This window comes from Girardinichthys multiradiatus, chromosome 9, assembly GCF_021462225.1.
Source record: "Girardinichthys multiradiatus isolate DD_20200921_A chromosome 9, DD_fGirMul_XY1, whole genome shotgun sequence".
In the NCBI taxonomy this organism is placed as follows: domain Eukaryota; kingdom Metazoa; phylum Chordata; class Actinopteri; order Cyprinodontiformes; family Goodeidae; genus Girardinichthys; species Girardinichthys multiradiatus.
In genome coordinates, this window is record NC_061802.1 from 31,760,855 (window position 1) to 31,787,874 (window position 27,020).

The window sequence follows — 27,020 nt, forward strand, 5'->3', positions numbered from 1 at the left end:
TGTAGCTTCACACTGAAGGCATCAAAACTATGAATTAACACATGTGGAATTATATACTGAACAAAAAAGTGTGAAACAACTGAAAATATGTCTTATATTCTAGGTTCTTCAAAGTAGTACTTTAAGAAATGAAGGTCAGTCAGTCTGAACAATTGGGAAAACTTTGAAAGTGTCCCCAAGTGCAGTCACAAAAACCATCAAGCGCTACAAAGAAACTGGCTCACATGAGGACCGCCCCAGGAAAGGAAGACCAAGAGTCACCTCTGCTGCGGACGATAAGTTCATCCGAGTCACCAGCCTCAGAAATCACAGGTTAACAGCAGCTCAGATTAGAGCACAGATCAATGCCACACAGAGTTCTAGCAGCAGACACATCTCTAGAACAACTGTTAAGAGGAGACTGAGCGAATCAGGCCTTCATGGTAAAATAGCTGCTAGGAAACCACTGCTGAGGACAGGCAACAAGCAGAAGAGACTTGTTTGGGCTAAAGAACACAAGGAATGGACATTAGACCAGTGGAAATCTGTGCTTTGGTCTGATGAGTCCAGGTTTGAGATCTTTGGTTCCAACCACCGTGTCTTCGTGCGGCGCAGAAGAGGTGAACGGATGGACTCTATATGCCTGGTTCCCACCGTGAAGCATGGAGGAGGAGGTGTGATGGTGTGGGGGTGCTTTGCTGGTGACACTGTTGGGGATTTATTCAAAATTGAAGGCATACTGAACCAGCATGGCTACCACAGCATCTTGCAGCAGAATGCTATTCCATCCGGTTTGCGTTTAGTTGGAGCATCATTTATTTTTCAACAGGACAATGACCCCAAACACACCTCCAGGCTGTGTAAGGGCTATTTGACCAAGAAGGAGAGTGATGGGGTGCTGCGCCAGATGACCTGGCCTCCACAGTCACCAGACCTGAACCCAATCGAGATGGCTTGGGGTGAGCTGGACCGCAGAGTGAAGGCAAAAGGGCCAACAAGTGCTAAGCATCTCTGGGAACTCCTTCAAGAATGTTGGAAAACCATTTCAGGTGACTACTTCTTGAAGCTCATCAACAGAATGCCAAGAGTGTGCGGAGCAGTAATCAAAGCAAAAGGTGGCTACTTTGAAGAACCTAGAATATAAGACATATTTTCAGTTGTTTCACACTTTTTTGTTCAGTATATAATTCCACATGTGTTAATTCATTGTTTTGATGCCTTCAGTGTGAAGCTACAATATTCATAGTCATGAAAATAAAGAAAACTCTGGACCTTCTTTCATGACAATCTCAGTTCCTAGATTTAAATCCTATAGAAAACCTGCAGGTTGAAGAGAAAAAAACCTAAAATAGGACCCAGGTCTCTGTCCTTTCTATAACAAATAAAAATCTCTTTACATTGTCCAAGCTGCTGTCCTAATAGCAGCTTGGATGATACAACCACCTATTGGTGGTTATATAAAGTATTAACAGCAATTGTGAAACCGGTGATACTTGTTAAAAATAATTGTTTCTAAACATTTTATCTCCACCAAATAGATGTACTCTTATTACAGGTTGGATTTTATTCTACATTCTTTAATACAATGGTGCTGCTACATTAATTTATTTGAGGCTGTTTACAGATTGTTTACCTGGAGTGCCAACAAATGAATCCATTTATACGAAAATGTAGCTGCATTTGACAGACATGATTAAAAGTGACAGACATAAGTAAAAGTCTTGTTTTACATATTTTATTGGTAGCAGAAACACAGTCAGACTGTAGTCACAGGAGCCTCAGCCCCCATTAAGAACAACCAGAATAATATTAATAAAAACAAAAACAGAATTACAAACATCTTTTGTGTAAAAAAAGTCTCATGCCAGTACTTTGTACCCACCACACATCATTAGTAATACATATTTATATATTCACAAACATTTGAAAAATAGAAAACAATAATCAAATATCAAAATATAGAAGACAACAATTGGCATTAAACATCAAATAATTATGCGTGCTGGCACAACACGTTTTCTTTTTGTTTACTTGTTTCTGTCATGCACCGTTTCTGGAAGTACACGACCGGCGCCACCATGTGACTTGTCCGGCCAGCTGGACGGAGTGGGGACGATCATATATGTCTGTCCGCCTGTGTGTGTATGTGTGTGCTTTTCATTGTGCTTCGTCTACTTCCATATTCAGCTTCAAAACCTGATAGCCCAACACAAACTGAGCCCCAGAAGGAGGAAAAACTTCCTCGACTAAAGAGAATCATTGTCAACAGCAATAAATAAAGATTTTTGTGGCATTTCCAGCTATGTGACAGTTGTATTTTGTGTTGTTAAAAGATTGTGCAGATGTTCTCTTCCAATAAAAAGACCTTGTACATGCCAGAGAGGTACACAACATTTATAAATCATTTGTAGCCCACATGATGTAACATTGTGTGTACTGTCAGAGTGAAAGTCAAACTTTCATAATATTCGTTTAGCTCCTAATAACGCCTGTTACGGAGATACATATGGCTTGTAATTCATCTCCATAATGTACATGGCCTTCCTATATCGTTCAACAGTAGCTCCGTACCCATACTGGCAACAGGTCTGCACGTAATAATCACCGGCTCAGGTCGCTCTGCACAAAATTCAAGTCTACAACCGAGCAGCAAATTTCACTTCACGTATTCTAACGTGTTTTACATGGCAGCTATTTACAACGATCCGTTTCTGCTACAGGACATTTTTTCCTGCATGAACAAAACGTCAAGTCTCTAAACAACTCCACAACAGTTTTGATGTTTGGCCCAGAAAAACAAGACAGCTTTCACAACATATCAGACACTTGTGCTGTGATAATTAGATTAATAATCCACCATGTAAACATTGTAAGAGTGCTTCAGAAAAGACTCGTCAACATAGATTTATAGATCAGATGCATAGAGTTCAGTTGGTCCACTTTGTTCAATAATAGGGTCTTTTTAATTATTCAGGAACATAAATACATCTTTTTGAGTCCTGAAAATTAACATTACTTTTAAGATGGTAAACAAACAAACCTCTTATAAATATATATATATATATATATAAATATATTTTTGTTTTAGTGTTTTTGTAAACCCATTGTATGTTAGATGGTACAAACGGTTAACGATTAAGTGATTTAATAGTGATTTTTTTTTCCTCTAATCTTTCTCTTAACTATTAAAAGACAAAACAAGATCAAACAATAAATAAATTTTTTACCGGTGCAACAAAGACTGCGTGTTTTTCTTTGTATATCTCTGTACAATGTTTGCACCTTAATGTCATCTTTTAAATGTCAGATTCAGACCAGTTCTGGTGTGGATCAGCAGCCCTTTAGCAGAAGTTTTTCATCTCAGTCTGGAGTCTGAAGTGAAGCATGTGACAGTGCCTTGAATAACTACTGAACTTTTCCACATTTTGTCCACATACTACCAACAGTATATATTTTATTGGGATTTTGTGTACCAGACCAACTCAAAATAGTGCATGAATCTGAAGTGGATTCAAAAGGATACAGGATTTTTAAAATTCCTTTCAAATGGAAATCTGAAAACTGTTCGTTTTTCCCTTTTACCCTGATACTTCTAAATAAACTCAAGTACAACCAACATGGTGGTTGCTTTACTTCAGTAGGGACGGGACAGTTCGACATGTTTGGTTGGAAACTAGATGGAGCTAAATACGGATTAACCCTGAAAGAAAACCAGTGAAAGGCTGCAAAAGGCTTGAGACTGGTGGAGTTTCACCTTCCAGCAGTACAACACCTCATATATATATGTGTTAGAATGACCTAGTTAAAGTACAGACCTAAATCTAATCGAGGATCTGGGGTAAGACTAGAAAACCGATGTTCACAGATCTTTTCTGTCCAACCTGACCGAGCTTGAGCTTAATACAAATAAATACACATCACACTCTTCAGATTTTCATTTGTCAACCAATTAAAAAAACATGTATTATTGTCCCAACACTTCACAACTATGGACAACTATTTTGTGTTGGCTAATTCTTTAAAATCCCAGTGAAACATTAAAGTTTGTGGCTGGAACGAGACAAAATGTGAAAATAAATTGCAAGGCATTGCACAGCTGAATGTTAAAGATGTTAGCTCATTGCAGATCTGTGCTCACTCTGGGGTGAGGGATGTGTCAGATATTTTAACTCACATGTTGCTACTTAGCAAAATATCTTCTCAATGTATGCTTTTCTTTTTTTTTTTTTGTTGAAATAATCATCTTATTATTTGGCAGTCAGGTGTTTTTTTCTCTTAAAGAAAATGAGGTGAGATTTAATCTTTCCTCTGTAACGCACTGATGACAGACCCAGACGGGGCTGTAAGGAATGTTTGCAGTAATACACAAAGGTTAGAAATAACATAAAAAAAAGAAGTTAAAAATGTAAACAAACCTATAAACACTAAACTGATCCTCCAAATCTAATCAATGTAGAGATGGCTTCTCTTTGTGATATAACCTTTGCAGGTAACCGGCAACATGAGGTCAGCAACTTGACAACCACACATGATGCTCAACTAACGAATCCATTCTCATTCACTCACTCATGCACACATATATATTTATATATAATCTGATGAATCACAGTGCTCAGAGATGTGCTTTCATCAGATTTCTCTCGCTCTATGCTGTCCTCACAAGGGACACAGACAAAGGACGAGGGTCAACAGAACAGAAGGCATTGAGGGTGTCAGGCAGTGTGCTCCGTTGCAGGGTAGACAGACAGAAAGACGAACCAGGACAATCTTTCAAGTACCACATATCCATCGAATAATCCTATAAGATCACATATTTCCTTTGTATATATTATATATATTTATATGATCATATGTAGATTTATTGAATTATAAATGTAGATCTAGAATAAGAAAGTAAAAAACTTGAATGATCAACTAAAAGTGCTTTCTTTCTAAAAATGTTTAGGCCTGTTTGTGTTGTGTGGACAGTTGGTCCGTTGTGCTTGGGAATGGTCTTGGCATATTTCAGCAACTATCTGTTGGCACTTGTGGTCCCTTCTCTGAGTGGGCACGTACCAGGGAAGGGATGAGAGGGCAGAAACTTAAAACAAGGCAGAAAAAAGTGAGAAAGAAAGCTAAAAATATTTAGAGGCTACAAGATGATTCTCAACCTGACCACTCGGGAAGTTTCTGTTTCTTCACGATAAATAAGGTAACTCTACAGCTAAAACAATGGTTAAACAGATCAGCAACAATAAAGACCCTGGTGAATTTAGTGATGCTTCTCTTTGCTTTGTGTCTTCTCCACGGAAATAAACGTATTTACAGTACTGAGTGTGTGGTGACTCCTGTCTTATCTCTGCTTTTGCAACACTGGATTACCCTGGCAGTGACTTGCAGTGGCTCAGAAGAGCCCCAGGGCAGTGGCTGTCTGACTGAGCTCCAGACGCGGCATTTTAAGCCCCACTCTGCCTTTTTTTTAGCCACGGCCCTCCTCTGCGGAGCGCTGGTCGGACTTCAGCTTGACAAACTCCTTCGCCACGTCATCGTTGTTTCGTTGGGAAAGAATGCGCAGGACGGTGAGGCCTGTCTCATCCATGTGGATGCGCTTACCCAGTGGCAGCCAGCAGGCGGCACTGCCCTTAGACGCCACGTCCTTCAGCTGCAGGACGGCCATGCCCACGGTGCGGTCCTCTCGGGCGAAGCAGTAATCCTTCACACACACCTGCAGCTCATAGCACTCTGGACCAACCTCGTTGCTCAGTGTGCTGCAGAACAGTAGAACTATAAGTGTTACATAACCTTCCACAGATCATAAGCCCTCTGTGAAACTAGCGATATCACCAGCAACTTACAAAGTGAAGGTTTCATTGTATTTAGGAGCCCAGCTGTTGTTCTTTGACTTGGTGGCGTACTTCCTCTTCTTGTCGCTCAGGTGGGGGCCAATGATGTAGACCTCCACAAACGGACGGAATATTCCCTGCGTCTGCCACCTCAAGTCGTTGGCAGCCACCACTAACGCAGAGATGGAGAGAGGAGACGAAGAAGAGCAAAAGTGAGTGGGAAGGTGTGGAGGATGATGAGAAAGAGGCACTTGTGGAAAAAAAACGTGTGACACTGTGGAGTCGTGAGAATCAGCAAATGAGCAGGAAAATCCTGGTTCTATCTTTCTGCTTAGATTCAGCCTCTTGCCCACAGAGCAAAAAACAGAAAAATATAATACAATTCCTTCCTTTCACACTTTGTCATTTACTTTGATACCCATAAATAAAATTCAGTGCAATTAATTACCTTCAGAGGGAAGCTAACAGAGATATAGAGTCCATCTGTGTGTAATTTAAGCTTTTCTGTAAATTCAGATGTGTTTTAGAGAACATTAGTGAACAAACAGCAACATGAAGACCAAAGAGCACAGCAGACAGGTTAGGGAGAAAGCTCTGGAGAAGCAGCCAAAAGGCCAATTCAACTTCTGGAGGAGCAGCAGAAATGCATTGCTCAAGTGGGAGAATCGTTGAAAGGACAAGTATAAGTTGCCCCCTGCCCTCCATATTTATAAAAGAGTAGTAAGATGAGGGACAATGTTGAAATAAAGGCATAAGAAAATCTCAATAAAAATTTGGCACAGACCATGCAGGGAATACAGCAAGCTGGTCTTCAATTATGCTATGTGTGTGGGAAAATTAACACTGGACGCAATCCTGAGCACACCAGAGTCACTATGAAACATGGCAGTTGTAGCATCATGCTGTGGGGATGCATTTCTAGATAGAATTGATGGGACAACGGGTGGAGCTAAATAAGGAGTAATCCTGGGAGAAAATCTGTCATTGGCAATAAAACACTGGGATTCAGGTGGAGGTTCACCTTCCAGCAGGACAACAACCCTAAACATACAGCCAGAGCTACAATGAAATGGTTTAGATCAAAGAAAATCCATGTGTTAGATTGGTCAAGTCAAAGTCCAAATCTAAATCCAACTGTGAATCTGTGGTGAGAATTGAAAAGTGATGTTCACAGATTATTTACATCCAATCTGACTCTGCTACAGATATTTCCAAAGAAGAGTAATAAAGAATAATAGGAAAAATAATCCCTTTACCTTTTACTGTGATTTTATGTTCGCCAGTGTTTGGATGAGTGAAAACCTCCACATGGATGGACACTTCGCCCACAGCATCATCCACTCCAGTGCCTGACAAGAAAAACGGAGAAAAAAGTACCATAAATACTTTGAATACGGGAAAAAAAACAGACTCCCCGTGCTCTTATCACTAAATAAAGATTACTTTCTCTTCTACAAAAACAAAGATTTGCAGACCAATTTCCTTTCAGTTACATACAACACACTGAAGAGAGTTGGGTCTTTCTTTATTTGACAATAACATTATGTAACAGCAGGACATAAAATAGTGCACAATGATCCGATAAAGCACACATCATGGTCTTGAAGAGGAAAATCAGACAAAGCTGTCATGAGTGGGCAAAGGTGTTTCATATAAGGAGGACGGTCTTTTTTATTTGTGCTGAAGAGCAAAAATACAACCAGTTGTGGAGGCGTTTGGCGGTAAAATGGCCTCAACAGCTCTGAAGCTGCAATATAAAAGAACATTGATCATTGTGATGAGATCGTAACTTACAGCAACAGCTTTTACATACAGTCCGTAGCTGAGATACAGTACTGTGCAAAAGTAAGACAATGTTTCAATACATGAAGTCTTTTAAGGTGGTCTTGATTATTAGTTCTCCAGGTTTTTTAATAGATTTTTTTACGTTGAACTTTGGTTGCTTTTTCATCTTTTTGATGCAGTTCTGAGACCCTAGCATGACAATATTTGTGCAGTGCAGATAAGATGTCAGGCATAACTTTCTACAGCCAATTAAAGTTGTAAGACTGAGGTATTAAATCCTTGCGGTATGCTTTTACAATTTAAATTATTTGAAATAGACTCAATATCCAATTATAAAATTAAAACAGACATACGTTAAGGGTGACAAATGTGGCAGGAAAAACATTTTTATCACAATTTCCTCACATAAAAACATAATCCTGAAAGAAAAACACATTTCTAAGCAGATTTTAGTCAGTTTGCCAACTTCTAACAAGTACAATTAACATTTTATAAGTTTATATATTTATTACTTGACTGATTTGGTCTCAGACTAATTTGACCCAAAAAATATTTTCATTTGAAAAGCTCCAATAATGTGCTCTCTTGCCACAGGGTTGATGTTACGTCAGAAACACTGAGTTCAGTCATCAAGTTAAGTGATGATCATCTCCTGAACACTAAGTCTTCAGCTAGTAGCTCTTTAAAATCAAGTTGCAACTTATTATTGTCAAACTGTGCTGTACTAAGTATTTGCACAGACTCAACTAAAGAAATGTGAACAAAGTGCATATTTTGGAGAGGCTAGTGGTAACAAAGTGCCTAAGTTGTCAACGCTGATTTATGAAAAGACCTCGCTAAAAGATTATGACAAGGTCTCGCTCATTGGAAGCAAAACATACAGAAACGGGTGTGGTCGCAAACATTTGCACAGGACTGTATACAACTCTGAGTTCAGACTGGCATGTTACGCGCTCATTTTCATAGATGCATGGTATCTGTATGGATGCAGGGTGGTTGGTAAGAGGCAGAGAAGAAGAAAGGACCATGTTGAGGGTCAGTTCATAGTGTGAGATACCTCCTGACATAGATGAGGTCAGGTCATGCTCAGATGGATCTATACAAGTGGACACCCCATTTCATTATTCATTGGTAAACACTTCAACACAATCATTGTGAAGGCAGGTTGTCATGGTTTATGTTTCTTGTATCGTTAATAGTTTCATTTGTCATTTTGCCATGAACTTCCACCAGCATGGTTTAAAACACCCATCTGTGGTCATTAGTTTGCATACACTCACCATGGACATGCCTGACATTTTAATTTTGGACCTTTAAGGTTACATTTGAGCTGCTCTTTGTCCAGGCTAGAATGATGTGGCAACATATAACTGCAGTGATTTTTAAAAACAAGACTTTTGTGCACAATCTTGAACTTATTCCAGATTTTCTGTAGTCTAAAGATGTCAGAATAATTCATACAGACCATATACTGTATATACACAACCCTATTTATATTTTAATAAATCAAGTTACAGAAAGATTATGACTACACACTCTTCGTTATGCTTGTGGAATCATTTTGGCTGAAAATTTGACCACTCTTCTGAAATGGGACATTTTAATTTATATTGGTATCATGGAACAGACATTGCATTAAAAGATAGTCCACTCATTTTCATTTGGGTTGAGGCTGGGTCAAGTCCTTAGGCTTAATGTTTGTCTTCTTTGTACATTTCATTGGAAGGTAGACCTCCTTCATTATTTTATCCACTGACGTACCAGCATGATACTGCCACCTCCATACTTAACTGTTAATACTGTATTCTTAGCTTTGAAAGCCTTACTTTGACTCCTCGAAACATTTTTTGTCATTCTTTTCAAACAGCTAATTTTTTATCTCATCTGACCTTTTCTCCAGAAGGTATTTGGCTCGTTCGTGTTGGCTGCTACAAAATTCAGTCATGATTGAAGGTGCTGGTTTTGAAGGAGCTGTTTCTTGGTTGGTTGACAACCTCTTCGCCCCATGCTTCATCATGGACATTGAACCTTGTGTTATAGTAGCTTTCACTGTATGATTTGTTTAAGCCTGAGTAGTTTTAGAGTTGTTCTTTAACAGCGTATAACATTTCTTTTCTTCTGAAGGGTGACAGTTTGAGTCAGATAGTCTAATCTTAGAGAGTTGGGTGATTCAAGAAGATAATGATTTCAAACAAACATTAGAGCTAGTTTTGGATTGGATAAAACAGGCTAACATTAACGGCCTTGATCCTCAACCCTGCAGAAAATTCATGGGCTATGTTTAAAAGTCTCATCCATGCCAACCAAGTTAAATGAACTCTGCCAATTCTGCCAAGAAGAATCTTCCAATATACATCCAGAACCTTCAAAGAGGTATTTATTTAAATTTCAGTGGGCTTGCATGTAGAGTAGCGTAGAAGAAAAATCAACAATAAATTCAAACATGCACACCCATTTCCTGTTTTGAAAAATCCTTGAAGTTATATGCTGTATTACAATTCTACACTGGAAAAAGAACAGTTCAAATGCATCATCAAAAGCCCAAAATAATATAAATTGAATGTACATGATGTCTGTGAGTAAACATCTGACCTACCTAAACTTACTACTGTTGTCTTTCCCTCTCTTTTTTCTGTCCATATTTTTTCCCAACTCGGGCTTCATCTCCATCTTTTTCTGGAGTCTTGCTGTAAAAGTCGATGTTTTGGGTTCAACAGGAGTTATTTAGAGTCTAATCTCTATAATCTGTTTAATTGGCTAAAGTATGGCTACACTTTCACTACAAGGTCATTCTGAATCTTTTGGTTCTGCAGTCTTCTGCCTCCTGTGCCCTGCATTTGGATCTTCACTCCAACATTATACCTTCTAACATTTCTGACACAGATCAAAAAGGAAAAAGAGTAGAGTAGATGCTTAGCCTCCCATTGTTGATGGTTAAGATCAGCATAGTTGATAAAAACTCCCTGAGAAACTGATCACTCTCCATTTCAGTAGAACTCTTTTGGAACCAAACCCTGCGATCCTCAGCCTGATACCTCCAGCGGGGTAGCTGATTTCGGATGATGTTTGTGCCCTGCCTTAATAGCTTTAATCAGGCTTTTGTTTTGGAAGGGGACAATGGACAAATCCTTCTGCAGTGTTTTTGTGTTGCAATAGGTTTATCTCCACAAACACCTCCGGAAGGATATAGTGACAGATGGACATTAATTTTTAATGTTTTAATTAGTGTCTTCACTCAACAACTAGAAGTGTGTGCGTGTGTTTTAACCAGTCGCCCACTAAACAAGGTGTCTGTGGGAGTAAGACTGCACAGTGTTCTTGGCATGCAGCTCTCTGGGGAGCATTATGGGATTGTTGGTTGGTCTGCCAACAGGACCAAAGAGAGCAGCAGCCATCCATCTGGCACTGGCTATTCTGAGGGGGACGTTCATGGAAAATGAGAAAGAAACTTTGCTGGCAAAGAAGTAGAAAAATGCTTCAAGAACTTGAACTATTTTCATCTTTAGGAAAAACAGCAAAAAAGCAAATATTGCATCTTCACATGACATTTTACTTTTTTCAATTGGGAATAAAGTAGCTTTTAGCTTGCAGTATAGAGACAATCAGCTCCACCATTGTTACACACTTTTTTTGTATCAACTGATGTAGTTAAACAGAGTTGAAACTGACTTCCAATTAAGCAGTGTGGTAAAGGGTTGTTTTACTATTCTTCTAGATAGGTTAGAATCTATATCACTGAAACACCTGGATTGGATTATCTATCATCTCTACCTGGCTGTCTTTGCAGGGATGGAGGGAGGAGGATGCCTATCTCCAGCAGTCACTGGGCGAGAGGCGGTATGCCCTGGACAGGTCAACAGTCCACAGCAAGTGGATTATATTAGGAAATAAAAATAAATATAGGTTCTCAATCAGTAATACCTTAATCTCCCAAAAATGCTAGATAGAACCTGGGGTCTGGTTTAAAACACAGAGTAAAAGTATTTGGAAGCCATAAACATTGTGAAATTGATGTTTTTTGATTTTTGAATAAGTTCATATTCTCACCATGGATGCGTGGGTTCCCCCCTGCGTACGCCGGCTTCCTCCGACAGTTCAAAAACATGAATGTTAGGTTAATTGGCCTTTTTAAGTTGCCCTAAGGAATGTGTCTGTGTTTGCATGGTTGTCTGTACTGTGTGTCTCTGTGTTGCCCTGTGATGAACTGGTGACCTGTTCAGGGTGTACCCCGCCTCTCGCCCAATGACCCAGCAGGTGTAGACACTCACTGGATGGATCGATGGATGTATTTTTGTCTCCCTGGAATTTTTCCTAAAGAAAACACTTGTCTTGTGGTGTGACAGACTCACTTTCAAGAGTCTTTTGCTGGAGCTCTGACCATTTCACACTCAGCTGAGTGCCTGAGAGCCTGAAGTCATTGAGCATCAGATGATTGTCAAAGCATTACACAGGAAGCACACAAATGCTCACTGAATGCATCTAGCTACAGCACTGCTCTGTACAAGTGTGTAAATCTGCTGAATGCAGAAGAGTCACAGCTTTTCCTCCTGATCTAAATAGAATTCGAATCACCTGATCTGAGGGATCAGTTTGTGGCTTTCAGATGAGCAGAAAGCTATTTCACTGAAGGATCGTACTGCGTGTGCGAACTATGTGGGTTTTTCTTTGTATTTGTTTGTGTTTGATGATGGAGCAGTCAGGGGTAGAAAGTCCTCCCAGACAAAATGAGCGAGCAGCCATCATCTTCTTAGCAAGAACCCTATTCATCCTTATCTGCAGTTTTTCATTGTTCAGGATAAAGATAAGGGCAGTTCTGCAGAACAAACGGGATTTCCTCTGTGGATCCCAGCACAGACAAATAGAACTTTGTACTTCTACACCTTAAGGGAAGTGATAGTCGGATTGCTCAGTCACTCACTTGCCTGTGTACACACACACTACCTCACACATACGGACTCATTTGGCCCACTGGCCTCTCTTGATGACTTCATGCTATATTGCTCCACACTTCAATGCATTTCCATCATGTTTTTCCTGATGTCTGCCCATCATGCTTCAGTGTCTGCTCATACATACTGTCAGTGCCGTATGTATTCACTGCAGTACATACAGACATCAGTGTTCATGTTTCATGCATGAATGCATAAGATTCTTTCTGGTGTGCCGAAGAAACCTGTTTGTGCATTGCATTTCTCTGTTGGGATGAGTTTGAGCAGGCAGGAGTTATAAGGGTTCTGGATGCATATGAGGGGTTGGAGGTGGAGGGAGTTGGGCTTTGGTCTGGAGACTTTCTGATAGTCTCGGATGTCTCAGGACCTGAGCCTGAGAGCCACATACCCTTTTCTGGGTAAACATCCTCACTAGTGGTGAATCTCACCCCCTTCCCGTCGAACACTGGCCCACAGATGGGGCAGGAGGAAGAGAAAGGAGAGAAACGCAGAAATAAGAGGTTTGCAGGGGTTCAAGGTCACAGTCACAGAGTTGTAAAAACAAACCAACATGTAAAAGCATTTTCAATAAAAAGTATCTGTGTTATTTCTTTTTATTATTAGCTATTTTCCCTTTTAAGTAGCATTGTGCAGATATTTTTTAAACCTTAGAAGCTCACACAGATTTCTGTCAAATCTTCTTTAGCATGCCTTAAATACTGGACGGCATTTCGCCGAATTAAAGTTGAATCGTTCATCCGTTGAACCTCCCTCTGAGCGACGCTCATGGACAGTGTGTCAGCATGAGAGCTTCCACAGAGACAATGGTTGTTACTGGTGGGACGAAGACTAAGCAGTAAACCAAAGTGAGTGAGAGATCAGAAGCGGTGGATGTTTATTGTTTTCCACAGCAGGTAGCTGTCACATCAGATAAAAGAGTAGTTTCAGTGCTCCCTGTGGTTTGGCTAGCAAAAAGCTCTCCATTTAAAAGATGTTTATGGTTGCACTCCTGCTGGAAAGTGAACCTCTGCTCATTTTTGACTTTTGTGGCATCTAATAGGTTTCCTTTAAGGATTTTCCTCTGTTTAGCTCCATCTATTTTTCTGTTAACTAACTTCTTTTCGTGTCTCTACTGAGGAAAAGCATCCCCACAGCATAACACTGCCATCACAACGTTTCACTATGGGGATGATGTTTTTAGGGTTATGTGCTGTTTTAGCTTTCTGCAACACAAATAGTTTTGAACGTAGGCCAAAAAATTTACTTTGATCTCATCTGACCTGAGTACCTTCTTCCACATGATCAAGGTGTTTCCAACATGGCTTGTAGCAAACTGCAAACAGGACATCTTTCTTGTTGACGCTTCCACAAAGGCCAGAATTATGTAGTAGACTACTCAACAGGATGTCTTTCCTTGGCCGTCCTGTATATTTAGGTGGGCGGCCATGTCCTCGAAGGTTTGCATTTCTCTCATACTCTTTCCATTTTCAGAAAATGGATTGAAAAATAAAAAAGTCAATGTATCTTTTGCTTTTGACTTCACAATTATACCCTATTTTCTGTTAGTCTAACACATAAAATCCAGACTAAATACATTGAAATTTGTGGTTGTAACATGACAAAATGTGAAAACATGTGTATAAATGCTGTTGGAAGACACTGCACATCAAACAGCAATGTTTAACAAAAAATTAGATCCACAATGACCAAATACTCGTACTCGTACTCGTCGTCCCCTTTATCCAGGACTGGCTCACGGGGGCAGCTGACTCAGCAGAGACGCCCAGATGTTCCTCTCCCCAGACCTCTTCCAGCTCCTCCTGGGGGAGCCAAAGGCGTTCCCAGGCCAGCTGAGAGACATAGTCCCTCCAGCGTGTCCTGGGCTGTCCCCTGGGCCTCCTCCCGGTGGGACGTGCCTGGAACACCTCCCAAGGAAGCCGTCCAGGAGGCATCCGATATAGATGCACGAGCCACCTCAACTGGCTCCTCTCAATGTGCAGAAGCAGCGGCTCTACTCCGAGCCCCTCCCGGATGGCCGAGCTCCTCACCCTATCTCTAAGGAAGTGCCCGGCCACCCTACGGAGGAAGCTCATTTCAGCCGCTTGTATCCGGGATCTCGTTCTTTCGGTCATGACCCAAAGTTCATGGCCATAGGTGAGGGTAGGAACGTAGACCGACCGGTAAATCGAGAGCTTTGCTTTTCAGCTCAGCTCTCTCTTCACCACAACAGACCGGCACCATGCCTCCATTACTGCGGCAGCCACACCGATCCGTCTGTCGATCTCCCGCTCCATTCTTCCCTCACTCGTGAACAAGACCCTGAGATACTTGAACTCCTCCACTTGAGGCAGGAGCTCCCCTCCAACCTGAAGAGGACAAGCCGCCATTTTCTGGTCGAGAATCATGGCCTCGGACTTGGAGGAGCTGATCTTCATCCCGGCTACTTCACACTCGGCTGCGAATCGCCCCAGCACATGCTGTAGGTCTTGGCTAGAGGGGGCAAGCAGGACCACGTCATCTGCAAAAAGAAGAGACGAAATCCTCTGGTCCCCAAACCAGACCCCCTCCGGCCCTTGGCTGCGCCTAGAAATCCTGTCCATAAAAGTTATGAACAGGACCGGTGACAAAGGGCAGCCCTGCCGGAGTCCAACATGCACCGGGAACAGGTCCGACTTAGTGCCGGCAATGTGGACCAAACTCCTGCTCCGCTTGTACAGAGATCGGATGGCCCCTAATAAAGGGCCCCCGATTCCATACTCCTAGAGCACCCCCCACAGGGCACCACGATGGACACAGTCAAATGCCTTCTCCAGGTCCACAAAACACATGTGGACCGGTTGGGCAAACTCCCATGAACCCTCAAGTACCCTGTAGAGGGTATAGAGCTGGTCCAGTGTTCCACGGCCGGGACGAAAACCACACTGCTCCTCCTGAAGCCGAGGTTCGACTATCGGCCGGACTCTCCTCTCCAATACTGTGGCGTAGGCCTTACCAGGGAGGCTGAGGAGTGTGATCCCCTGTAGTTGGAACACACCCTCCGGTCACCCTTCTTATGAAGGGGGACCACCACCCCAGTCTGCTAGTCCAGAGGCACTGTCCCCAACCGCCACGCAATGTTGAAGTGGTGTGTCAACCATAACAATGACTGCCCCACAACATCCAGAGACTTGAGGTATTCAGGGTGGATCTCATCCACCCCCGAAGCCTTGCCACCATGGAGCTTTTTAACCACCTCGGTGACTTCAGCCTGGGTGATGAAAGAGTCTAACCCCGAGTCCCCAGCCCCTGTTTCCACCAGGGAATGCGTGATGCCAGGATTGAGGAGATCCTCGAAGTACTCCTTCCACCGCCCGATAATGCCCCCAGTCGAGGTCAGCAGCCTCCCACCCCCACCGAACTCCTCCCAGGCCCAGGTTTTTGCCTCTGCCACAGCCTGGGCCGTGCCACGCTTGGCCTCACGGTACCCGTCAGCCGCCTCAGGAGTCCCACAAACCAACCACAGCCAATAGGACTCCTTCTTCAGCTTGACAGTGTCCCTTACTGCCGGTGTCCACCACCGGGCTCAGGGATTGCCTGCTGTGACAGGCACCGCAGACCTTACGGCCACAGCTACGGGCAGCAGCATCGACAATAGATGCGGAGAACATGGTCCACTCGGACTCTATGTCTCCAACATCCCCCCGAATCTGGTCAAAGTTCTACCAGAGGTGGAAGTTGAATACATCCCTGGCCAAGGGCTCTGCCAGACATTCCCAGCAGACCCTCACTATGCGCTTGGGCCTGCCAAGTCTGTCTAACTTTCTCCTCTTCCAGCAGATCCAACACATCACCAGGTGGTGATCAGTGGACAGCTCAGACCCTCTCTTCACCCGAGTTTCCAAAACATGCAGCCAATGACCAAATAAAGATACACAAATGTCAAAAAATCCCTAGTTTACCTTGGGCGTTTTGCGACTGGACAAAGGTCTTAATGAGTTTGTCCGTGGCCTGCGTGTACAGGGACAGGGCGTAGTGCAGAGACTGGAGGTCGGGACTCTTCTCCAGGAAGGTCTTCTTCAGACCCACACCACCAGCATGGAAGTATTGCTATAATACACAAATGCAGAGAGATAAATAAAACAGACAATTTCTATTTTAATTCCAGACCGTCGATCAATGCAAAGTAAATTGAAATTCTTGGACTAAAGTAGCATTATAATTGATTTCCAACACTTGTCTGACAGGATTTCATAATATTAATATTGATATGATCATTTTACCTTAGAAACACATTTCAGGCTTTCTATTTTTTTAAAACAAGCATGTGAGAAGAAAACGAACCGCATCTCCCAGTCCAAACAAAATGGATGTATTCATACTGTATTTTCTGTATATGCTGCATTTGCAAAAACGTAAAAACCTAGGCAAACAATTAAAGTTCTTACATTACTACTCCAAATATTATTTTAACCAATATTTATGAAAATATTGGCTGCACGGTGGCGCAGTTGGTAGCACTGTTGCCCTGCAGCCGGAAGGTCCTGGGTTCGACTTCTGGCTGGGGGTCTTTCTGCATGGAGTTTTCATGTTCTTCCCATGCATATGTGGGTTCTCACTGGGTACTCCGGCTTCCTCCCACAGTCCAAAAACATGACTGTTAGGTTAATTGGTCTCTCTAGGTGTGAATGAGTGTGCGCTTAGCTGCAATAAACTGGTGACCTGTCCAGGGTGTACCCTGCCTCTTTCCTGTAGACTGCTGGAGATAAGCACCGGCCCCCCCTGTGACCCACTATGGAATAAGCGGTATAGAAGATGAATAAATAAATGAATATTTATGAAAATGTTTCTATCCAAACAAATACTAGAAATTGTAGCAATAGTGGAACTAAAGTCATATTCCTTGTTTGGGTGCATAAAATTGGCTTATAAAACTGATTCTAAACATAAACCCTGAAATACCTTTACTGTGCCAGTATGTGGTGATAAAGTAAACACGAAACAACACTTTAAAGTATGAAGCAAGAATATTCTTCAATGACTAGCAGTTTTATCAGAGCAGCTGTAGTTTGCTTTTTATTTTCACGTTACTTTTTACTATGAGTTTCTCAATCAATAACCATTTTAGCACATGACGGACATTTATTAAAATAAAATGTGAAAATATTGGAATGGGTTCTAACCAACAACATTTTTTGGCATGCATAAAAAAATGGAAAAGTAAACCTTTATTTATGTATTTTTCTGTAAGTTACTAATAGTGCACATTCTCAAAAATCCAAGTAGTTTTTCTCTCTTAGATTGTGTGAAAAAATTAATCTGCAGAAACCTGGCGACACTTTTGCCACACGAGGTAAAAAAGCTTCACAACAAACAAGGATGTCACAGAAGGTAAAACTTGTGCTCTTACCAGTGATGTGTGCCACATATTTCAGTAAATATTTTAAAATTAAATTTCCTCAATTGTGTTTAATATCAGATTGTTGGGTTTTTTAATTCAGAAAAAAAAAATTATGATTGTGGAACATTCCTACAGATGCTTTACATGTAGAGGTTCAAAAATATTTGTCAGATTAACTCTGTGATTGTGATTGGGGTGAGGGCTTACAGGAATGAGGAGGTGGCAAGTTAGCACACAACCAACATCCTATGATAGAAACCTGAGACTCTCTTTCATTTATTGGGTGAAATTAACGCAAAGAAATCACACACAAGTGTTTCTTTTTTATTCCAACATATTTCTGCTTGATTACAATATATTAGTATAGACAATATTTTTCTTTCTGCAAAAATAGGTGCAAGGTGTTCCAATATACTGGAATTGATTAGCATGTTTGGGCCAGCATGCAGTTAGTGCAATGTGCTTTCGAGTAAACGCATTAGAGAAATGAAGCAAACAACACATGCAAAACAGTTCTCTCGTACGGTAAATATCTCCTTTAAAGCAAAAACGTTTTGAAAACTTGCATGTGGATGACTGGTGCCAATGCAGAAAAAAAAAAATACATTATAGTCTGTACATAGCCTAAATATGTATTTGGCGAGGTTGGAGCTCCTGCAGGTGTTTAAGCAATAGGGAATTTTGTTTTTTTTATTTTTTGGCACTTGTGACTTTCATTTTACAGCGCGATGACAGGAAATGGCCAGAGCGTGAAGGGGGGAAGACATACAGCAAAGGTCTCAATGATGGGAATCAAACCCCAGACGGCTGCATCGAGGACTCATAGCTTTTCCATATGGCACACACGCTCTACCCCTACTCGATGCGATGCACCCTGGGAATTTTGTTGTCTATCCCACTACTTATGTTTCATATTTAAAACTTGAAATTTTAGATTTGTTTTAATTTTTATTTGTTTCTCATTTAACACCAGTAAGACACAGATTTTTGTTTGTAGCTTTAAACGATGTAGTTAAGGATGGCAGCTCTATTGTATGCCGTATTGTATTAGAAATCCTAATATTTACCTTGATGGTGTCCAGAGCCAGCTCGATCACAGCACACTGCTTGGGTGATAGTGCTTTGGCCTCCTCACGAACCATGTGCTCCTAAATAGCACAATTGAAATGGAATAAAGCAAAATGACAAATCTCTCCAGTCGTAAACTAATCTTTATGTGTAATAACATAATATCACTTTAAGCTGCAGAAGAGATGTCAGACTCCAAACAATAAATTTACTGTACCTTCAGTTTGGACAGCTGTCCAAGCTCCTTGGCAGCATTGAAGATGAGCTGAGTGCCCTGAAAGAGACAGAGGAAGAGGAGGAGGAAAGGTAGATAAGTGGAGTAAGAAGCGTTTAGCTATCAGGAGAAAACTGCACTATGGGGCTTAGTGTCACACAGAGGACAGCGACATTTCTAACACATACGCACTTACAGCATAAACATTCACTCTAAGCAGCTTTACTCATGTCAGGGTAGTTTCCTTCAAGTGCTGCTATAACACTTATCTGCGTTTTACTAATTTCACAACATTACACTCAGCTGCACAAACAAACACACACAGAGACACTTCAGTACGAAAAGAAGGGAATGAGGCTCAGCTCAAAGGAGGCGGTGGAAAGAAGAACAAACACATAATCTCACACAAACACACACGCTGTTAAAGAGCAGCTGTACAGTTACACTGTGGTGTTGAGCAAAAAATAAAAAATAAAAAATCCTGCAGGTCCAGCCTAAAGCAATACTCTGACAAGAGGATCTGGTAAGTGCTGTGAACAGCACCTTCTAATCAATGTTTCTAACAGCCTTAAAAGTTTGAAAAAAAGGTGCAATAGACTGGTTTTAGGAGGCTTGAGAATTCCTTGAAAACTGAGAAAAGTACATGCTTTTGAGAAATGTTATTATAAAAACAAAGAATGTGTTTGTTTTGTCTCTGACATTCCCAATTAAAACACCACCAGTCTGTATAATATTTGAGAGAAATGAATTTTTCTGCTGTATTGTCAAAAACTAAACAAATATGTCGTTGCTGCTAATAATAAAGGAAAGATTTATTTGCCTTTGAGTTATGTATATAAACTGATTTGTAATTAACTAAGCTTTTCTTATTTCACTCTGATGCTACTTTAGACTGAAATAAATCCCTGAAGTTTACAAACATTCATTTTTGCCATGAAAGTCATATATATTTAGGGCTTTTAAAGATTTATTTGAACCTTTCTATTTCAAGCTGGACAAATAATACAGCAAACAATTTCAATAAATTTTCAAAACAAGAATAGGATGCAAAAGTCTGCATTTACTGCAGATTTTCTGTAAATCCTACCCAGTTGAAATTATACATACAGGCTCAAATATTATTATTAAACAGAGCTGCATGAAAGTAGTAAAATATGCGATATGCGATAATATTTTTGAATATTGAGATAACGATAAGACATGTGATAAATAACTGTTTAAGAAATGTTGATGCCTCTTTGCTTTGGGTTCATTGTAAACACAGAATCCATATGACTCTATTCAACCACTGGAAAAAATTATACTATTCAATTTTCCCATCTTAGCTGCATGGTTGTATTAAAGAAAGGTTACTTCTGGCAGGCATTTCCTATATTTCTACATAAACAACATAGTTCTAGTTTCTTGTGCACCTTACCACCTCTTTACCTAGTAAAACATTTTATCCCACATTAAAAAAATTCACAAAATTAATAACCAGCAATGAGACCCAAAATCTCCATTCCAACATCAAGGTTCTTTTGACATCTGCTGGTTTTGGCAATGAAACAAGTTAGTTGTAGTTTCGTAATGATTTTTAACTTCTTACCACATCTTTTTCCTCTAAAACATGTTTCTGCTGCATTAAACAACAAGTGTTTTACCAAATTCATGATAATAGAGAACCTGAATGCATGGCACTAAAATAATGAGCTAATAGTCATTGCATTTTAGACAAATCTTCATGGTATGCATATTGCATACAGTGAAGTTGCAACAACGATAAATTTGCAATATATTGTTCAGTCTTATTAAATGTGCCTTAGTAAGTTTAGGAGAAACCACACACTCTTTGTTGCCGTTAAGGAGCCTCTGAAGTAATTCTGGCAGGGCATTTGAACACTCTTCTTAGTACAATTGATGCACTTCATTTAAATTAGCTGGTTTCCAGGCACAAATCCAGTCTTTCAGCATAGTCCATAGACTTTCTGTAAGACTAAGGTTAGGGCCCTAACCCTAGAAAACCAAATTTTATCCTGGTTTATCCAACCCAAAAACAGATTTGATGTATGTTTGGGGCTGATGTCCATTTGGAACACATTGTTGTTAAGTTTTCAACCATTTAATTACTGATCTGAGGTAAGGTTGAAGAATTTGCACGTAGCTCTCCTTTATTATTCCACAAAATTCGTGTACTACAATGTCACCAGTGGTCCCTCACTATGTTGCATCCACCTTGATGCCTGGTACATTGTTCTCAGGTTTGAAAGCCTCACCTTGAGTACTTTAAACATTCTTCTTGTCATCTGAACAAATATTTCAATAAAACTTTTCTCTAGAAGGCATTTTATTTGTCCAGGTGAGACGCTACAAATATCAGTGGAGCTTGAAGGTGTCAATTTTGCAGCAGGCATTTCTTTTATTATTAAACAAGCTTCTTTGTGGACAGTACAACGGGTGTTTTTTCAGCTTCCAGTATATGACAAGCTTGAGCTTCAGTTGTTCCTGGTTTGTTTTTGAACATCCTAACCAATTTATTTTCTTCCACACATTAAATCTAACTTAGAACTGAACAAAGCATGCTAACATTAATCAGTTGAAATTATTCTAACTACAATAGTTTTGAAGATTTAGGGACTATAGCTCAAAATAAAGTCCATCCCATAACACTAGTGGATTTAAAGGGAAAATATTCAGCCTGGATAATGCCAGAAGTTTCTTGATGGCTATCAAAGCATCTAGTTTTTCTGGCTGAGGGATGTTTATACAACTATTGGTGTAGATGTATGCAAATATTTCAGCCTATATTAAAAAACTTTGACCCTGAATGAATTAGAGAAAATCCCCAAACAGAAGGTGTTTGTTGTGATTTAATTATATGTTGAAAAAAAAAAAAACATTGGTATAAATAAATATATAAAAGCCCAAAATGAATATGCCTTAAAGTCACTTGTACAATAGTTTGTGGCTTAGAATGGGAGTTTACAATCTGATAAAGAAGGATTAAAACTTTGCAAAAAATTACCAAATTGTAAGCAGAATGAAAAGTAGAGAAATAATATCTATATTTATACTGCTTTGTTTGACTAGGGAGCTGAGAGGACAGAGACACAGAGAAAGGACATAAAGGAGAGAGACAAGACACATTGATCTGGAGGGGTTTAGTCCTTACATCACTGTGAGAAGCACTCTTCAGCCTCCCCTGGAAAGAGAGGAGTGGTTAATACTCGGAGCAATGGCCAGTGCCTGCTGTCTTATTTGCTACATGAGATGTGTGCAACGTTGCTTTGCAAAATGTTCAAAAGAAACGTATTACAGCCAGAGATGTTGCCTTTTCAGTTGCCCTAAAGCAACATGTTTTGTGTTCTTAAATCACTGTTGGGCAAGAAGAATAGTAATAAAACAAGAATACCAGGAATTATAAAAATATGCATGTACCATATTTGAAATCCATACTTCATAGTACATAAAAAGTATTGGACCGAACCAAGGAATACCCAGAGACAAAATAGAAGTTAGAAACTCAAAAAACGTCCATTTGAAGTATGTCATCCCTGAAATAATAATAACAAATCTTACTCAACATAATTATTGTTTTTTTATATGTTGAAAGACACCAAGTTAGATTAATAACTTGACATACCATACATCTGACTGAGAATAATTTAGCAATAGCCTGGACACTATTTGTGGAATTTAACCAGAACATTTGAGTCTAGTTTGACCAACATTTTATCCCCTGAAAATATGAGTACAATTAGTTAAATGAAGCCACTCCAGAGGTGAAAAATTACCAAATATTTCAGCAGGTTGACTCAACTAAACAAGAATCCTTTGACTGGTTTGTAACCAGAATCAGACGATTTTTAGACTGACCAGCTTGACCAACAGGTCACTCATAAATCTGATTTTTAAATGAAGAAAGTTGGCTATTGATGACAGAGTTTTTAAATAGGATTTTAGAAGAATCTAGCTAGCCTCGAGCACTGCATAGATGACTGTAAGTTCTGAATTCATCTACTGTTAGTCTTCAACATTTAACAATATTATTTTTCAGATGCTGTAATTCAACATGTAAATGGGTGTTTTGAGCAGCTGTAATTTTTTTTTAACATTAGAAATATAGGTATGCATTTAGTTCAATAAAAAAACATAAAATAGTTTGACATGTTTATCAATAATTTCTGAATGAATTAAACAGAAGGTGCTTTTATTCTGAAGAAACATAAGTGTCTTTGTAATGATGCAATTAACAGGTGTTGATTCTCATCTTTAAATTGTCCATTCATTTATTCTGTGCAGTAAAAAGGTTTAAAACCATATTCTAAATCTATATTTAAACCTCTGTTATAAAGTCTAAGCACTAAAAGATGCAACTAAATAAAAAGTGAGGAGCAATTTAATGAGTCAATGAGAGACTGCAGGGTTGAACTAACGTGACAGGAAGTTATTTTACTTTGTAAGGAGGAAGTAGTTTATTTAATGACATTTAGCTCAACAGCAAGTGATGTGGGAAGTGAGTTAGGCTGATTTTGTTCAGAAACGACCCAAAGTCAGTTTCAAAGAGTTTAGATTGAAAGTAATCATTGTTGTTATTATTATTACTATACTACAGTTAACATTAATAGATTTATTAATGAATACTAATTGATATTAATAGTTTACAGTCTGCAAATGTGTTTGTTTAACTGCTTGTCCCTGTCAGGGCTGTAGTCTGTGACTTACTTAGAGACTTACTTTTACCTTAAATAAGATAAATATTGTTCCAAGGATTTGAGTCCCAGGCACTGAGTCCAAGCCTAATCTGGAGTCTTTAGAGTATGAGTCTAAGTCAAGTCTTCAGACTTTGTTTTAGTTTTTTAAGTGCAACTTGAGTCCAAGTACCTGTTTGAGTCCCTGTCTCTGCTTCACAAGCTAACTACTGTGATTTAGTACTAATCATCAAGCTCCACATAGATACAGTTAGTTATGAGCTGTTTTCCTCAAATCTTATGCCTGATACAATTGCAATTTACAAATGTGTAAAAAAATAAGGAGGTTCTATAAAAGCCTGTGTGTTTGTATAACATATTTTACCAATACTGGGAAACTCAAGTATAACAAATAAATAAAATAAACTAAAGAGTAAACCTTTTAAATTTGCACAAACATGTAAAATGTAAAATAAAAAGTGCAATTTCTGGTTATTTCTGGAAAAAATTAGGAAACCCCTACATTTATTCTAACTTAAAACGGATAACTATAGACACAGGCACATCGCAGATGATAAGAATATTGTTACTCATTATTTTGAAGGAGGTTTGTCCTTTAAAAGTTTAAATACGTTTAGTTTGGTGTGCTCGTGACTATTGAAGTGTGAGTGAACCCCATGCTAAGATTGAAAGAGTTGTTTCTGGCCTTCAGAAAGAAGGCTGTAGGAGCTTCAGAGTTTAGTAAGAGAATTAGAGGTCTCAAAATAATTTCAAATCAGCCTGTCTGGAAAATAGTTTACAAGTGAAGGACATTCAAAACAACTGCCAATGAAAGAAGACCACAAGATGCTAAAAGAAGTCTCCAAATGCTTGACTTCTTTACACAACTGTCATTAAAGTGAAGCACTGCTGGATGGGTAGTTTGTCCTTCTTTTATTATGTTGTCTTGTGCACTTTTAGGATAGAAAAAAAGACAAGTTAAGAAGCTCTAACAAGCTCCAAAATGAGATTTTCCGCAATTCTTTTAAGCTTTCATCTTACATCATATCCTTGGTCATCAGAAGCTATGCTGGATGGCCGGTGACTTTATAGAGTCGGTTTGGGTTCCTTTAATTCAATTGGCATTACAGTACGATCAAACAGAAAAATCCCTGGTGGTGCAGATGTTTAACACTGCCTTGCAGCAAGAAGGTCCTGGATTTGAATCCCAACTAGTACCTTTCTGCATTAATTTGCTTGTTCCACCTGGGTAGGCCACTTTAAATTACCCTTATGGGTGAATGAGTGAGTGCATGGTTGTTTGTCCTTTAAGTCTCTGTGTTCCCCTGTGATGGACTGCCAACCTGTCCTGGATGAGTTTACACTGCCTCTTGCCCTCTTGCCTGGAGATAGGCACCAGTGGAAAAATTGATAGATGGATCATAATGAGGATTGAGTTGAACTGTATGTTTTTGGACCTGAATGTTCTGAATTAATTTGAATTAAATATGGTCCAAACATTTGTTGTATTTGGAGCTGTTGTATTTGTTGTATTATAAACCAAATGAACTGAAAATGTTAATTAGCAAGCTTTAGAAGCAGAGGTAGGCCTAGCTATTCTGCAGTCCAGGTTATCCGTTTAAATTATTCTTAGGGAGCAGTGATATTCACCAATGTACTGCGAAATGCATTACAACTTCTAGACAAGCTGTTTTTCAGGTAAACCTGTAACAGTTGCAGTCTCTTTGATGTTTACAAAGCAAAGAACAACAAAAACAAGATCCTATGTGACATTTAGCCAGTGTGCATTAAATAGACTCAATATAGGGCTGAAAATGATGAAGACTCCTAGCTAAAGTGAGTGCGATTAATTTCTGAAGAAATCAACTGTGAGGTGACAACTGAAACAAATAGATCATGAATCCAGCCCAAGGAGGTTTAAGTCATACAGACAATATTTGTTTAGGAAATAACATTTTGTGCCAGTACTGTAAATAGCAACACATTGTTACAACAGAACATGAAAGTAAACCAGGACAGACCAACATGACAGGTCTGCAGAGACATACAGTGCAGTACAGTGTTGTACACACTGAGAGAAGACTGAAGTGTTGAAAAAGATCAGATGCAAGCAACAGACTCACAGTAACGAATAGGAGGGCGGAACAAAGTTTAAATGGGTAAAAGAGATAGAGGACTAAAGAAAAAAAGGGGCAGGTGATGGGGTCAAGACTCCTGAAACCAAGCCACCGAGAGATCAGGGTCACTCCACTGAAGTCCCAATAACAGGAGACATTGGATGAGAAGGAACAAGGCAACATCAGGCGAAAAGAGAAGTACCACTTCCTGTTTGAGGAAGAAAAGAAAGCAGAGAAGGGGGTTCTGATAGACGAAGATTACTAAGGGGGACTGGGACCTATAGTACTTATTCAGGAATGCACCATGCTTCTGACTTCTCAAACAAGAGGCAGAGTTAGAGGAAAGGTAAGAAACAGAACAGATTGGAGCAGTGACATTGTGAGGAGGGGGTAATGGAGCTACGTTAAAAAACAGGAAGAATGGGTGGCAGCCACATAAAGCAGAGATTTGACCACTGTGACAGACAGACAGACACGCAGAAGTGCTGTACTTACAATCATCTGTGGAGGGAGAGCGGAGCAGGATGTAATAATAACCACAACAACAACCAGAAAATAGGGTCAGTCAAGCTGCAAAGAGCCCCACATCAAGCAAAAACACATGTTTGGGCTCCAAGGATGAAGGTACGTGGACTAGTTAACACCTGCATGGAGTCTGAACTGAGTGCAGGTAAATACTGATGAGGGAGCCAAAACAATTCACGTTTTTACAGCAAAATGTATATCTTAGCAAATGTAAATATTGATTAGATTTAGTCTCCTTTTATTACTTTCTTTTTTTCCTTGCAGTAACCTCATCTGGAAAACATACAGAACAAAAGTATTCACACCCCCTGAAATTTTTCATGTGTTGTCACACTACCTCCATAAACCTCAGCATATTTTCAGGGACTTTATATGATAGAATGCTGCATAATTGCTAAAGGATAAATGGTTTTCAAAAATTTACACTGAACTTATATAGCGCCATTTCAGTCATACTGACTACTTAAAGCACTTTACACTAAGGCCGCATTTACCCAGATGCACTCACTAACACGCGCACATTTATACACTGATA

General features: G+C 39.8%; 1 protein-coding gene across 1 annotated transcript in view; it reads right to left on the reverse strand.

Moving 5' to 3' along the window:
* Nucleotides 1-1,698: 1,698 nt before the first annotated feature.
* unc13a (unc-13 homolog A (C. elegans)) overlaps nucleotides 1,699-27,020 on the reverse strand; it is a 76,652-nt gene continuing 51,330 nt past the window's right edge. The window contains exons 36-42 of the mRNA XM_047375112.1: nucleotides 19,177-19,233; nucleotides 18,959-19,039; nucleotides 16,453-16,600; nucleotides 12,924-12,980; nucleotides 7,058-7,150; nucleotides 5,814-5,973; nucleotides 1,699-5,726 (exon numbers count right to left, since the gene is read on the reverse strand). Coding sequence (XP_047231068.1) covers nucleotides 5,438-5,726; nucleotides 5,814-5,973; nucleotides 7,058-7,150; nucleotides 12,924-12,980; nucleotides 16,453-16,600; nucleotides 18,959-19,039; nucleotides 19,177-19,233 — 885 coding nt within the window. The 3' untranslated portion in view covers nucleotides 1,699-5,437. The remainder of the gene's footprint in view (nucleotides 5,727-5,813; nucleotides 5,974-7,057; nucleotides 7,151-12,923; nucleotides 12,981-16,452; nucleotides 16,601-18,958; nucleotides 19,040-19,176; nucleotides 19,234-27,020) is intronic.